General features: G+C 42.8%; 1 protein-coding gene across 8 annotated transcripts in view; it reads right to left on the minus strand.

Moving 5' to 3' along the window:
• LOC124552690 (programmed cell death 6-interacting protein) overlaps nucleotides 1–16,339 on the minus strand; it is a 141,995-nt gene that overhangs the window by 62,991 nt on the left and 62,665 nt on the right. For all 8 annotated transcript variants that reach the window (XM_047127029.1, XM_047127028.1, XM_047127026.1 and 5 more), the window contains exons 9-11: nucleotides 9,859–10,045; nucleotides 6,812–6,973; nucleotides 4,706–4,852 (exon numbers count right to left, since the gene is read on the minus strand). In XM_047127029.1, coding sequence (XP_046982985.1) covers nucleotides 4,706–4,852; nucleotides 6,812–6,973; nucleotides 9,859–10,045 — 496 coding nt within the window. The remainder of the gene's footprint in view (nucleotides 1–4,705; nucleotides 4,853–6,811; nucleotides 6,974–9,858; nucleotides 10,046–16,339) is intronic.

Below are 16,339 nucleotides of genomic sequence, written 5' to 3' on the forward strand. Positions count from 1 at the left end.
GTTCTTTAAGTTTGGGCATATTCTGTCCGTCTCATATCTCTCGCAGCGAGTGGAATAATTTTGTCCTGATCGGGTGTCCTGAGAACTTCAAAGTGCTAAAGTTTTGCCTTCGACCACACACTATGGCAACTTTTTACATCCGTACGTATAATTTCGCCAAAAACAGATGTTACATTTTCAGGTACCTAATAACTAGTTACAGATTGTACAAGTGATTCCTGGAATTATGCAAATATGTTCTGCCCTATTTTGATAACTACAAATAAATTCCAGAGTTACTTTGTTATGACAGTGACTTTGAACTGAAATTCTCTCTCACGTCCAATCACAAATAACTGTAGACAAAAAATATGCGAGTTGGAAGTACGGCCACATTACCAGCAGCAACAGGGAGAAGTAATACAATTAGATACATATTGTCACACTGAGAGGGACACATGTGGGTAGCAAGCTCCTTCATCTCCCAGTACCTACTGCAACCTACATCCTTCTGAATCTGCTTAGTGTATTCATCTCTTGGTCTCCCTCTATGATTTTTACCCTCCACGCTGCCCTCCAATGCTAAATTGGTGATCCCTTGATGCCTCAGAACATGTCCTACCAACCGATCCCTTCTTCTAGTCAAGTTGTGCCACAAACTTCTCTTCTCCCCAATCCTATTCAATACCTCCTAATTAGTTATGTGATCTACCCATTTAGTCTCTAGCATTCTTCTGTAGCACCACATTTCGAAAGCTTCTATTCTCCCATACATGGCTACACTCCATACAAATACTTTCAAAAATGACTTCCTGACACTTAAATCTATACTCGATGTTAACAAATTTCTCTTCTTCAGAAACGCTTTCCTTACCATTGCCAGTCTACATTTTATATCCTCTCTACTTCGACCATCATCAGTTATTTTGCTCCCCAAAGAGCAAAACTCCTTTACTACTTTAACTGACTCATTCCCTAATCTAATTCCCTCAGCATCACCCGACTTAATTCGACTACATTCCATTATCCTCGTTTTGCTTTTGTTGATGTTTATCTTATATCCTCCTTTCAAGATACTATCCATTCCGTTCATCTGCTCTTCCAAGTCCTTTGCTGTCTCTGACAGAATTACAATGTCATCGGCGAACCTCAATGTTTTTATTTCTTCTTCATGGATTTTAATACCTACTCCACATTGTTCTTTTGTTTCCTTTACTCGTTGCTCAATATACAGATTGAATAACATCGGGGAGAGGCTACAACCCTGTTTCACTCCCTTGCCAACCACTGCTTCCCTTTCATGCCCCTTGACTCATAACTGCCATCTGGTTTCTGTACAAATTGTAAATAGGCTCCCTGTATTTTACCCTTGACACCTTCAGAATTTGAAAGAGAGTATTCCAGTCAACATTGTCAAAAGCTTTCTCTAAGTCTACAAATGCTAGAAATGTAGGTTTGCCTTTCCTTAATCTATTTTCTAAGATTAGTTGTAGGGTCAGTATTGCCTCACGTGTTAAAATATTTCTACAGAATCCAAACTGATCTTCCCCGAGGTCGGCTTCTACCAGTTTTTCCATTCGTCTGTAAAGAATTCACATTAGTATTTTGCAGCTGTGACTTATTAAACTGATAGTTCGGTAATTTTTACCTCTGTCAACACCTGCTTTCTTTTGTTTTGGAATTATTATATTCTTCTTGAAGTCCGAGGGTATTTAGCCTGTCTCATACATCTTCCTCACCAGATGGTAGAGTTTTGTCAGGACTGGCTCTCCCAAGGCTGTCAGTAGTTCTAATGGAATGTTGTCTACTCCCGGGGCCTTGTTTCGACTCAGGTCTTTTAGTGCTCTGTCAAACTCTTCACGCAGTATCATATCTCCCATTTCATCTTAATCTACATCCTCTTCCATTTCTATAATATTGTCCTCAAGTACTCCGCCCTTGTATAGACCTTCTATATACTCCCTCCACCTTTCTGCTTTCTCTTCTTTGTTTGGAACTGGGTTTCCATCTGAGCTCTTGATATTCATACAAGTGACTCTCTTTTCTCCAAAGGCCTCTTCAATTTTCCTGTAGGCAGTATCTATCTTACCCCTGGTGCGATAAGCCTCTACATCCTTACATTTGTCCTCTAGCCATCCCTGCTTAGCCATTTTGCACTTCCTGTTGATCTCATTTTTGAGACGTTTGTATTCCTTTTTGCCTGCTTCATTTACTGCATTTTTATATTTTCTCCTTACATCAATTAAATTCAATATTTCTTCTGTTACCCACGGATTTCTACTAGCCCTTGTCTTTTTACCTACTTCATCCTCTGCTGCCTCCACTACTTCGTCCCTCAAAGCTACCCATTCTTCTTCTACTGTATTTCTTTCCCCCATTCTTGTCAATTGTTCCCTTACACTCTCCCTGAAACTCTGTACAACCTCTGGTTTAGTCAGTTTATCCAGGTCCCATCTCCTTAAATTCCCAGCTTTTTGCAGTTTCTTCAGTTTTAATCTACAGTTCATAACCAATAGATTGTGGTCAGAGTCCACATCTGCCCCTGGAAATGTCTTACAATTTAAAACCTGGTTCCTAAATCTCTGTCTTACCATTATATAATCTATCTGAAACCACCTAGTATCACCAGGTTTCTTACATGTATACAACCTTCTTTCACGATTCTTGAACCAAGTGTTAGCTATGATTAAGTTATGCTCCTCGCAAAATTCTACCAGGCGGCTTCCTCTTTCACTTCTTACCCCCAATCCATATTCATCTACTATGTTTCCTTCTCTCACTTTTCCTACTCTTGAATTCCAGTCACCCATGACTTAAATTTTTGTCTCCCTTCACTACCTGAATAATCAGAGCTAGTTGGCATATAAACTTGTGCTACTGTAGTAGGTGTGGGCTTCGTGTCTATCTTGGCCACAATAATGCGTTCACTATGCTTTTTGTAGTAGCTTACTCGCACTCCTATTTTTTTATTCATTATTAAACCTACTCATGCATTAGCCCTGTTTGATTTTGTATTTATAACCCTGTATTCACCTGACCAGAAGTCTTGTTCCTCCTGCCACGGAAGTTCACTAATTCCCACTATATCTAACTTTAACCTATCCATTTCCCTTTTTAAATTTTCTAACCTACCTGCCCGATTAATGGATCTGACATTCCACGCTCCGATCTGTAGAATGCCAGTTTTTTCTCTCCTGATAATGATGTCCTTTTGAGTAGTCCCCGCCCGGAGATCCGAAAGGGGGACTATTTTACCTCCGGAATATTTTACCCAAGAGGACGGCATCATCATTTAACCATACAGTAAAGCTGCATGCCCTCGGGAAAAATTACTACTGAAAAAGCTGCTGCCCTTTTCAGGAACCGCACGTTTGTCTGGCCTCTCAACAGATACGCCTCCGTTGTGGTTGCACCTACGGTGTGGCTATCTGTATCGCTGAGGCACGCAAGCCTCCCCACCAACGGCAAGGTCCATGGTTCATGGGAAGGAGGGGGGGGGGGGGGGGGGGGGGGCACCACCACAATATCAGTTGGAAAACTATGCTACTATGAAAATGTACACTTAACAAAAAAATGTCACAAGTTAATAATAATAGATGCAGAGAAAGAGAGTTCCTAAAAAGACCGATTTTCTATTTGGAGAAAAAACAACTTAGATGTCAACTTTATTTCTATTTCATAATTTAATTGTATTTCATTACAAGATGTGTAATGTACTATTCCTGTCTCCAATAAGGCCATTCCCAACAAACAGTTTCAGAATTTGATATTATGTTGTTGCCAACACTGAACAAGTGTGAGGCGTATACAAGGCAGTGCATTAATAAAGTTTTGTCCTAAACAGCAACTAACACATATTGTATCTCCCCTTACCTATTTACTTTTTCTCAGTTTGTCAAATTCCTGCAACAGAACAATACCATCTGCACTCTCACAACTGCACTCGACCAACAGATACACTTTTTTGCAAACCTCAGCTTCCCATTTGTCAACTGCTAATAGTCCGATTACTTTGAGAAAAAGGCCTATCTCGTCGGCAATCGCAAACAACTCTTCGGCCTTTCAGTTGTTACAGTCGCACTTATTTTCAACGGTAAATTTTGGGCTTCTGTGAGCAGTAATACAGTAGAATCCTATTAGATCACTGGCGAAGATAATGAACATATGGCATTATGTACGTATTCGTGGATAACACTAATGGGCAATACGAAATGGGAGACTCAGGATTTGTTACGAGGGGTCCGGAAAATTATTTTATTTTTCACTGTTTCTTCGAATGAAACTTTTATCTTTCATTTGCGTAACTGTCAACCGCACAGTGGTTGGTCTAATTTAGGGTCGCTGTTAGGTAAGTGACTTATTTTGCAGAGTCAATATTACAGCTGCCTAATATCTGTGCAACTGCTCCCAACTACGACACAAAAGTGTTCGCGATACCTCCGTCTTTTCACAACTGATCTTTTGTGGAGTGTATAGCGACTAGTGTATCGCTTCCTATCTTCTCCGCAATGGGTTCACTTACGACACTAGCCATTTCGGGAGACGTGTAAAAAAAAAAAATATCTAGAATTGTGTTCTGTATTAATAGAGTTCTCTCTACAGGTTCACAGAAGACGGAAATCACATGCCAACATTAAGTTTCGTTTTCATTGTAAACTTTAGATTACTCACAATACGCACTTAGCGGACAGACGGCACACGACTGCCGTGTCTCCACCAGCCTCACCTGCTCGATGAGGACCCTGAGGCGGGCCGTCGCAGCCGAGCCGCCGGAGCCGCCGCCGCCTGCAGGGACGGCCGCCTTCAGCTCCGCCTCGCCCCCTCCCAGCAGGGCGATCGACTGTCGGTGCGCCTCGAACTTGTCGCGTACCACCTGTGGACCATCCGAACGCCGACAGTCACTACGGTACTTGTGACCGTGTAGCAAATAACTGCATTGAAAATTTATTTCCTCAAATTATAACGCTACAATTGGACGTATCGGCAAGGCAAGTAGTTACCTGCACAGGGAGATATTCTAGTACTGCTTCTACACACATTTGAAACTGGAAACATTAATCCTAGTTTTTGGAACTGTCTGATCATTCCTCGGAGGAAAAAAGAGACGGCTCAGGGAAAGCTGCGAAGGAGCAGACGAGGGGAAGCAGAGATCAGTGTTTCCCCGTCTGTTGGCAATTCCAGGTACTATTTCCTCACACAATAAACGATATTTAGTAACAGAGTGTTACTATACATCTGGTTCAAAGTTACTCACTGCTCACGAGTGAAGGAAATTATGGCCCATTTCTTGGTGAGATCTGTAGAATGTTGTTTAAATGTACTGAATGTAGTAGGGGTAGCCCCGAGATACTAATGACAGACTTGGATGTGTTCGACATGATGAGTGCTATAGTTTGTGAAGGGCTATGGGGGGTGAGGGAGGGAGGAAATACACTTTTGGGAACGAGAATAATATAGCGACACAGCAAATGGTGGTGGAAAGTTTCTGATTTTTGGTCTAGTGAAATTGAGAAAGAGTGTGTTCGTGTGATGATATTATCTCAAACACCTAAGAACAGCACATCAGGGGTCCAGCCTGTTAAAAGCAGGGGAGGAAGCCAGAGGGTTCAGTGAATAAAACCACATGGGGCACAAGATATTAAAAACACCGTAAGTGCTGAAGATGTATGCACAACGCAGCCCTAGAAGCGACATTTCGTTACAGTAATTCAGTTTCAGCAATTATAGCTAGTGTAAAGACTATATTTCTTGCTCTGCAGTTTGGACCTTTAAGAGTTTTGAACGGTTTCTGTGTACGACTGCGCTTCAAGTAATAGGAGATACTAAACAGAGGTCGCACTTCGCTTCGCCAATTTATTGGTGTTCTGCTTACAGATTTTGATGTTTTTGCATTAATTTCAATGTTATTCTCTGACAGCTTATATCTCACTCATGACACATTGAGTGTGAACTCCTGATATGAGCCAGCAGTTAAATTCAGTATGTACGGCTCCAACCTGTGAGATCCAATAATTATGATGAGGTAAAAGAATCCAGAAAACGCTAAATTTTTGTAATTTTTCTTAAAAAGTTCACATTTTTCCAGCTGACATTGGCACACCCTTTAATGGAATTTTTGTGCTGCCTCCGTGCCTCCCTTACAGAGGAATATGTGAAGAAAATTGACAGTAAAGAGTGAAAAATCTATCACAGAGGAAAGGGGCGGAGCGAAGTAGCACGAGCAATTGTACGTCCAGAAAGCACACCGTGCTAGCGTGTGCACACACTTCCTTTCATACCTCGTGAAACTTCAAATTGCACTTAACTCTACCCACCAAATGAAATGGCATTAACAGACTGGAACAGAAGTAGGGCTTCGGTGAGTCACAACAACAGAACTGTTAAAAACACTCGCATATTACACAAATGTCATCGTTGCGAAAATACTGAAAATATTTCACGCATTTTTGACTCCGACTGCTGCGGATACCAGTTAATAGGACAGGATTTCACTCACAGGATAAAGTGTCATTCGGATAAAGGGATAATGACCACACGACGAGGTGCTCAGGTCCCTCGCCGGTTCCGAGAAGTTTTGACAAGGTAACTGCTCAACTTCTGCCGGTGGCGAATAGCGACTGCCGACGAGACGCCGGCAACTGCTCGCCGGCAGTCACCACCGGGCAGCTGTCTACGTGAAATCTGGCGGGACATTTGCAGTGTCCAAAGTGTAACTCCCACAGTATAATAAAGTATGGGGCAATATCTGTGAACGGTAGGTGTCAATCTGTTACAGAATTGTGTTCGTATATATATAGACTCAGTTCCAGAAAAATGACACAGTACTCCTCACCTTGTCGGCGTTCTTAGCGTTGGAGAGGATCTCGCGGTACTTTGCGAGGTTCGCCTTGAAGGTCTCCGTGAGGCGCTCACTGGGCAGACGCGTCCACTGCTGGCCGAACTGCTTCCGCAGCTGGTCGTCCGACTCCTGCTCCTCGCGCAGCATCCGCTCTGCCTGTAGTACACGAAAGCGAGGTCAGTAGGCTGGCGACAGTGAGGACTCGTCCGATTCGCGCCGCCTCGGCGACAGAGATTACCGAAATCACACGCGACACCGTTAATCTCGTCACGAGTGGTGGGGGCAATCGAATCTTATCTGGAGAGGATAGCTGTGGACACACTGCCTACTTCGACAAACTCTAATATTTCATTTCTGAGAATGGAAGAATCCACCTCTTTAATGTTCACATATCTGATGAAAAAGTGTGAATAATGCAACTCAAATGTTTAATTTACAGTCCACCAACTTCAAATAGGATATTTAGTTTTTCAATGAATAGTTTCTTAATGATAGCCATTCAGCATGCAAATCAATCATTTCATAAAATGGTTTGTCATATTAGCTCATTTTACACCTCATTCGTTTTCTGCCGAAAAGGCAGAGTCACACAACACAAGGCTACACAGTCGACTGTCACAACAGTGTCAGTTAGATAGCGTACTTACGAAACGTGTAGCTAATTTAGTAAATAAACTGCCAGCCCTAGACTAAAATGTTATTCCACTCTCATTCACCTCTACCTGGAAAAAACAAAATCAGCGATGCTAAGGCTGCTTTTGAATTTAAATAATTGAATAAATTTCACAAGCGTGCCACTGGTGGCAAACTCTTATAATTTTGCAATCTCTCTCATAGTCCAGAAGGTGAGGTCCCACTTCGCACTGCGCAGCTGCTGCTTTTTGACCTAATTAAGTTCTAGGAGAACACAGGGTGAACCCGAACTACACCAACAAAATCGGAGTTTTTTCAGGAATGTTTCACAAGAATTTTGCTGTAAGGGACCTCAAACTATCAGCTCATTACAGAGAGATCGTGTTGTAGTCTTTCTCATGTTTTCTCAATGTGACAGTGTACTTCTGGCCATTACACCGAATTGTCTTTTCCGTTTTATACGGGGTATTTCGACGACCGGACCAGCCGTCTCTTCGGGTGCCATTAGTTTTGCCATTACGTGTACTCACTGTCCAGTCTCTGAACAGACAGAACTACTGTCGGTCCGGTGCCGCTATTCACAGTCGAGTTCGATTCCCGACGTACGCTGCACCCTTCGACGGTCCCATTTCTCAGGTCTCACGTCAGTATTCTGTAAAAGGCAAATTGTCTCACCGTATTCTGACCGAATGTGATGGCCGGCGAGGTTTTAATAAATTGAGTTCCAAACGACGAGTGTTATTTAAAACGTAACTGCCATTCCTGTTCATTAGGTTTTGTGACAGCTTTATTTTGTAGACTGTAACTGGGCTGTCATAGCAGTTTGGCATTTGCACCACAATACTCGTCTCTCCCTACTTTATTTCACGATTATATTCGAGGCAGTTTCGGCAACAGCTTATCTGCCCAGTCGTTTTAGTCCGACGCGTCACCGATTTTTTTTACACCTCTTCTCGACTGTTCCGACAGTCTTCCCCACAAAGATGTGCCACATTCCCAAGAACACTAAGAGTTCCCAGAACATCGAAACTCCGCCTGTAGCAATATAAAATTCACGACGGGATTCGAAAAATAAAGCCGACTACTCTTCCTCCGTGTGGCGGTTAAGAGAAAAATGGACAGATCCGTAGGTCAAAATGTATATAAAAAACCTACGCACACTAACCTGTATCTCCACATCTCGCACCGTCACTACCTGTCACGAAGAAATTAGGTACTAAAGACTCCGGAGCACGGAGATCGAACACCTTAGCACGGAGATCGAACACCTTCAGGCAGTCAGACAGAGAGAGCGTCACCCGAGAATTACGACACCTACAAATAGCATTACAAAGCGACGAGTTCTCAGATCTTTAAGCCGAACAGGCGATTCGGTCAAAATTGAGAATGCCTAAGAAACAGATTAAAACAGGCCGAGGAAGAGAAGCCGACAAACAGCTGAACCGATCGGCTGTCCCCGAGCACTGGCTGGAGTACAATGCCGGAATGAGATACGACGAGACAGGTACCGTGGTGCAAACGCCAAGTTTAAGGAACGGCACAAGGACTCTATCGAAATAAAAATGTCACGAAACCTACCGGAGACTGCGGCTCCAATTTAAATAATGCCCAGGGCTCGGTACTCAATTTATTAAATGCCGATCGGCCATCACGTCCACCAGAGATGCAAAAACACAGAATTTGCATTCAACTTTGAAAAACAAAAGAGAAACCGAAAGGTGTAGATCGTGTCGGGAGTCGGACTCTCACGTACAGTGGCGAAAGTTGTGGCGTCTCGAGATGACGACTGGGTCAGTTACCTGCAGACTGTGCATAAAACGGAAAGGACAACTCGGCAGAACACCCGGAAGCACACCGTCAATTGACTGTATTGTGTGGCATTTGAGTCTTACCCTCCACTTCTCTCTGTAACTGTAATACACTAAAGTTCTCTAAGAGATAGCAAATGTGAACTGTACACACTGCGTATCTTATTTGGAAACAAACTCATTCTATTCACTCACAGAATGTGTTGTCGATAACAGTAATGACGACTTTACTCTTTGCCTACAAGCTCGTATTCACAAGAGTTGTCCAATACGACCTCGTGTGGGGGTTCACCGAACACAATAGACGCTGTGCCCGTGACGGCAAAGCGTCGTTCTTCTGCATCTGTTGGAGGATTATTGGATTACTGTGTTTAGTGTTATACATTTTGACGATTGTATATTGCAGGTTTTTCACTGGAGTTATTTAAACAGAAACAAAGGTAATTGGGTTACAAACCAAATAAATCTTAAGAACATTACCACTCTGTAGTGGACCACCAGAGACCGTGGCTCTCTTATACCACAATGTTCAGAACATACCCCCCCGAAGCCGCGGCGGAGTTCGGGTTCGCCCCTCACGCACTGCCGCCCGAGACCCACCTCGTCGAGCACCTCGGAGTTGCGGCCGAGCAGGGCGGGCAGCTCCGCGATCAGCTCCTCGATGTGGCGCAGGCCGCCCGCCGCGCGCACCGCCGCCGCCTTCTCCCGCACCGACTGCGGCAGGGCGTCTCCCCCACTGCCTTCCGCATCCTCCAGGGCCGCCGGCAGGTTCATGGAAGCCAGGACGCTGCGGGCCAATAATCGCATTAGGGGCCTCGCCGGAGACACCTCTCTGCAGACACCGAACAGCTCGCGGAGAGCACACGCCCGCTTCTGCGGGAACGTTTGTAGAGACAGAATATCTGCGGAGTGAGCATTCGGACGCGCAGAACGGTATTTTTGCCCCCGGTGCGGTTCTCCGGTACGTGCCCGTGAAAATGAAGTATTTTACTCCGCCCGAGTATTTCGGAGTTTCGGCCTCTGCGCAAAATGTAAACGGCACTGACAAAAATTGTGTGACATTCGCTGTCCAGTGTCGGCAACGTGGGCCCGTAATGGTACTTTGACTTCCGCGCCTCCGCCAATACAAAGTTATAATTTACGATCGCACACGCAGAAGAGCGCTGCGCCAGCGACCGATTTTATAAATAATTTTGTTCTTTTTTTTTTACTTTTGCGTAGGTTTTTGTTTTTAAGAACTAATGGAGGACTCTCTCTCTTGTCTTGATACAAAAGACGTGTATTTTTCGGCGATGTGTTGAATGTGCCTTTGGGTGAAAATTAAAATTACATTACAAAGCGAGGTTGTTTCAATAGCTAATGAGGAGAAGATAATAAAGGTAACACTACAATTGGCGTCCTGGTGACAGGACTTGCAATCTTCGGATTTGATACAAGTGCAGTTTGGATTTCATAGAAGTGCAGTTATTATAAATTTTGGACATTTTATCTAATTTTAACCACTTAATAGCATCAGAAAATGAATTGACCAAGTCTCATTCATTTCAATTGTAATATTACATGCATGAAGTTTACAACAATATTGCTTTCCCTGTTATTAATTCGTGTTAATTTTCATTTTCATGTTGAGAAAATTAATTTGGTAAAAAAAAAAAAAAAAAAAAAAAAAAAGGGAAAAGGATAACGTTCCATAAAATAATTTGCACGGACGCGAAAGAAAAATTTTGGATTGAAAACTGTATATTTGACGCTACATTTGCAACATAAGACTGAAAAAAGGGTGAGTACAGAAATTTACATTTATTCCAGTTTCAAGCAGCCATCTGTACTTCCTTTATTCCGATCCATTTATTTCGAAAATATTTTTTCAAATTGTAGTTAAAATGGATTTACTACTATTATTGCAAATGATAAGTGAAGAGCATATTCACAGTCATTTATTTGTGAGAGGGAAATTTCAGTACCAATTTAATAATTCAATTTCTAATTAGAAATCATATAGAAATATCCATTTCCATAAGAGAAATTTCAGATTTCAACATATCATACTTAAAATTTTTTTTTTACCATTGGAAAATTTTATTTGCAATTAATTACGAAAATCGCAAGATGGACGCTAGACACGTAGAAACTGTTTCCGCGGACGAGCTTAGTGAAAGTGACACATTGCAAAACATGTCCGACAGTCAAATGAATATTGAACTTAATTGTGAGGATGTTCAAGACATAATTTTACCGGATCGATTAAGACAACAACCCCTATATTTAAACAGATATACAGGCGAATGGAGAATGGGTACTACATGACAAAACGTGACATTGACAACGTCAACTTCAGAACCAGACATCAGACACGAAAAAATGACGAAACTAGTACACAGGACTCTGACATGCTCAACCAGATTCTAAAGTTACTTGGTGACCAAAACAGAAAGTTTGACACTTTAGACAAAAGATTTGATGCTTTACACGACAATTTAAAACGTGACATTGGGAAATTTGACACTAAATTCGATGAACTGACACGGGACATAAAACAAAATTTTGAAAAACAATCGAGACAAATTGCCGACTTGACAGAAACCACCAGTAGTCTTGGAAGGAAATTTACTGACTTATCAGACAAGGTTACGAGACAAGAAAAGGTATTTGTGGAATTCAGTGACGAGACAAAAACTGACTTACAATGATGTAATGAGAAATTGTTAACAGTAGTTTTTGAACAACAGAAAACCAGTACCCAAGTTGACGAATTACGACAGTCACACAATTCCGTAAAAACAAACCAAGAACACTTAGACCTGACGATTACAGACCTTTCAGACAGATTAAATGATGTAACATTGGAGCAGAAATCCTTACAGGAAAAGTTAGAAAAGCTTGAAGACAGAGCAGATGTAGCATCTTTAAAGAATGACAACTCTAGCAGAAAAACTTGTATATGAATGCAAATTATGTGATGATTATTTAGATGAGAAGTTTGAGACAATGACACAGATCATTTTAGATAAGACAAAGGAACAAGTAAAGGGAGAAACAGATAATATTCAGAAAGAGGTACGTAAACTTAAAGAAAATGTAATACCAAGTTCGTCAGTGATACCAAAACCCATAACAGGCAACCAAAACATAAATGAGAATCATAATAACGCTAGACCCAGCACACAGCCGAAAATAGAATTATCAATGAGTGATACAAATCCCAATGAACCATTTTCAATGCTACCACAAGATAAAAAAAGGTAACACCACAGTTTCAATAGCTAATGAGGAGAAGATAATAAAGGTAACACTACAGGCTGTAATCTGTGCTCGCTCTGTTGAGATTCGTTCTCTGTGAGAAAATTAACAGCTGGACAGGCAGAGGACTGACAGACATACACACAATAAATTGTGGAATTGAAAATTTGTGCAAGGAGTGTGATGTCACTTATCACTCCAAAAAGTCACGTGCTGTAATGTCACAAAATTGTCGATATTAGTTTTCATATTCCTGCCTCTGCTGCAATCTCAGATAATGTTTGACTATTTCCTTACATATTTAATGTTTCCTTCCACAGAGATTTGATTTTTCTTGTTACTTTTTACTTTGTGTGAGGTGAGTGAGTGCCACAGCCAGCTGGGGTTCGTCTAGCACACAACACAGACCGACCACTGTTGTGCTTGCTGTGGAGGCAAAACGTACTGAGAGGATATGCTCTGTGACACCTCACGGATACAGTTGCTCGTTTTACTATAGTTAATTCTTTTTCTTGCCTGGGAGTTTATCGGAATAGTAATAGCTATAATTAATCACCCCTGTTTAGTGAGATGTATATATATAATTTATCAGCAGAGATAAGTGGCCTCCATTTCGTATCTTAGTGATGACAAAAAGTAATAAATTCTTTCGGAGTTCACTGTGTTTTCTCCTACTGAGCCTGGGGGTGTGAACCGTTATAGTGTTCCCCTACATTTACCTCACCAACAAATGGCGGTCACAAACCGTAAGAGACGTAACGATTCGAGAGAGCACAACTGTCGAGTGGATTTATTACGTATTTTTGCGAGTGACAAGTCATCTCTAGGGGCGACGGGAGCCTGCAAAGTGTGGCAGTGATAGCATAAACTTAGCAAGTGGAAGTAAACGAACAGGTGTCTGTGCGAGCAACACGGATTGTCATCGCAGGTCGGGAAAGTGAGACGACCCCAGAGTGGGTGCCACAGACGACAAAGTGGTGAGTGACTGAAGCAAACAAATGAACATATTCAAAATGTATTAATTATCTTATTATGTACCAAACTGCCAAGCTGACATTTGTAATCAGAGGTCAGATTTGAAAAGAATACTGTATGTGACGATCCCCAATTGAGACAGTGTGTGTGTGTGTGTGTGTGTGTGTGTGTGTGTGTGTGTGTGTGTGTGTGTGTGTGTGTGAGAGAGAGAGAGAGAGAGAGAGAGAGAGAGAGAGAGAGAAAATTGCACAACAAGGGGAAAGGGTACAGGCTGCAGTTTTAAGCACACCATGGAAAACTTTAAATGAATTTTCTCCTGAATACAAGTCCATCAACTAGAGGGCAGGAACCTTATGACAACAAGGTGAGACACTGGTCACGGAAGAGTTTAGTGCAGCCATCCTGTTCGCATGTTCTACGGTAACAGGATTAATGGAGTTGCAGCTATTATAGTTCTGGAAGAATTGTGGTATTACAAGCCAAACATTGAGGATTTGATACGGCGCTTCGGGAAGGCATATAGGATGCTTGTGTTTATGGCCTATTGCCATAAGGTGTGCTCATTCGTACCACAATTTGAGACAGAGAATGTACACGAAGTTGTGTTATCAATATTAGACCCTCAATATAACAATAATAAAGTCCTTCACAGACGCACAGCTGTGGGCCACCCTAGAGAATTGTTTCATGGTTAAGAATGTGTCCAAAAGTATAGGACAATATGTATATATTGGTACAAAGAGGAAAGAACTGCGATTATGTAAATGTAGTACGAGAACTAATCAAATAACGGAAACTCCAGGTACGAATATCGACAGATGGAGAAAAACAACTAGTCAAGTATATATTACACAGCCTGTACTTTCTAGCGTTTAGTGTTTGAAACTAATGGCTGATGCACATACATAATTACAGTTTGGGAGGTGAGTCTCAGATACTGTCAGTTTGGCAGGGTCATTATGTTGCCGAGCGACACGAAAGGTGGACAGTGACCAAATTGCAAACTGAGTGCACACGTGACAAACTTACCGACGACTAATATTTCTCGAGTGAGCTGCCATTTTGTTTCATTTAACTATAAGTTTAGTTCACAATTTGTTTTTCTTTCGGTGTTTCTATCATTTATTCACTTCTCTTTCATTCGAAACAGTGTCCAGTCTGACAAGTGACACGAGCCCGACACTGGAAGCGAAACAGAGGAAGAAAAGCACGCTTCACAGCCAGGCACGAAAATTAGTGAGTTCGGCAAGTGACTACCCTGAGAAAGGAGAAATACGAGTCATTTCCTCTTACTCGGGATGTAAAGAGGGCTGTGACAGCTTCGAAAGTAAGCAAAAATAATGTTGCACCATTACGGAAAGAACAGTACGATACAGACTGTGGCGCAATAAGGCTGCGGACAGCAGGAAGGAAAGCGGACGTGGAGGAAGCGAGGGCAGGAGACGAGGCTAGGCCGCTCAGATTGGGCCACGAGTAAGGATTTCGAGCAGTGTCAATTTCTCTACACGTGCACATTTGAGTCGCACCCTCGCATCAATTACGAAAAACAGTACACTAAATTCCCGAAGGGCAGAGCAGCCGCGCTCTTAAGTCGAGTGCACCCTCGCCACACCCGCACCGCACACGTCGACGACACGCGAAACGTCACCGGTCCCGTAATACGTACAGACCGGGAAACTTAGTGTCGTGTGGGCTACAGTAGTTGCTGTGAGATACGACGAACTGGGACAGGAAAACCTGACCGACAGTGAGGTACTAGCACTTATTGCGACAGTGGACAAAACAGGGCTGTTCACCGCTCAGTCTCTTGTTGCACATTGTGGCACAAATTTAAAGCCACAAATTTTGCATTACCATCCAAACAGACAAGACGAGGACGACAGAAGTACACTCGAATAAGGGTGATATCTGCTCTCGTGCACCTCGAGGAGTACGACTTACTCCGTGGCGATTCTACGACCTACCATTGCGGCAGCCACAGGGAGGGGTCACGTCGCCGAATAGTAGATACGGAGGCTTCAGGAGGGCAGTACGTGCGGCAGGGTAACGGTACAGAGTATAAGACTCGGCAAATGGTGGTAAATTTAGTCGGCGCGAGCAGACTGCAGTGCAGATCGACGAAGCGAGAATACCTCGATACGGCACAAATAACGAGCTATCGTACACCAAATACGTAGCGGGCTCAGTGGCTCGAGATGCCACGTCGGTGACGTCAGGTGGATGCACTGACTCAGCTGTGTTCGACCCGGAGTATGCGGACTGTCGCAGTCTGAAATGACGGACACGAGTCTCTGTAAAATTAACAGAAATGTGCACTCTCGGGGACACAAGTTTGGCCACTCAGGTGCAGCATCGGTCATAAGGCCTGTATTAAAAGAAAAGACCTTTTTCTGTAATCAGAAGGAGCAACGGAACGGTTCGTCTGCCCCTCCGTAGCATCCGTGCGACCTCCGTATTTCACAGGTCCCGTCGAGAAGAATGACGTCCGGGGGCGTGCGGAACTAGTAGAGGTATACGTCGATATTAGACGGGGAAACCACAGCAACTATATCTGAACAGTGTACTGACAGTAAACAGTCACTGTACCGTTTAATGCTGTCCGTGCTTACGACAGCTACATCCGATTGAGCAAAGTAGAAAGACAGCCACTGCTTTGCAGGAAGCTGCTGCCTTCTCAGTTACACTAAAGGCTGCCATTTATCTGCTACTGAAACCTCAATACTCAGTCGATTACGCGAGAAAATATTTTCCTACACCTCCATCGAGCCGTGTTTACGGTACGTTACTATTTGCCGTACAGCTAACTGAAGTTTTCAATCCTCGAATCTAGATATTTGTATAACTTTGGAAAGGACAACTCTTAAGG

Source organism: Schistocerca americana, chromosome 10, assembly GCF_021461395.2.
Source record: "Schistocerca americana isolate TAMUIC-IGC-003095 chromosome 10, iqSchAmer2.1, whole genome shotgun sequence".
Classification (NCBI taxonomy): Eukaryota; Metazoa; Arthropoda; class Insecta; order Orthoptera; family Acrididae; genus Schistocerca; species Schistocerca americana.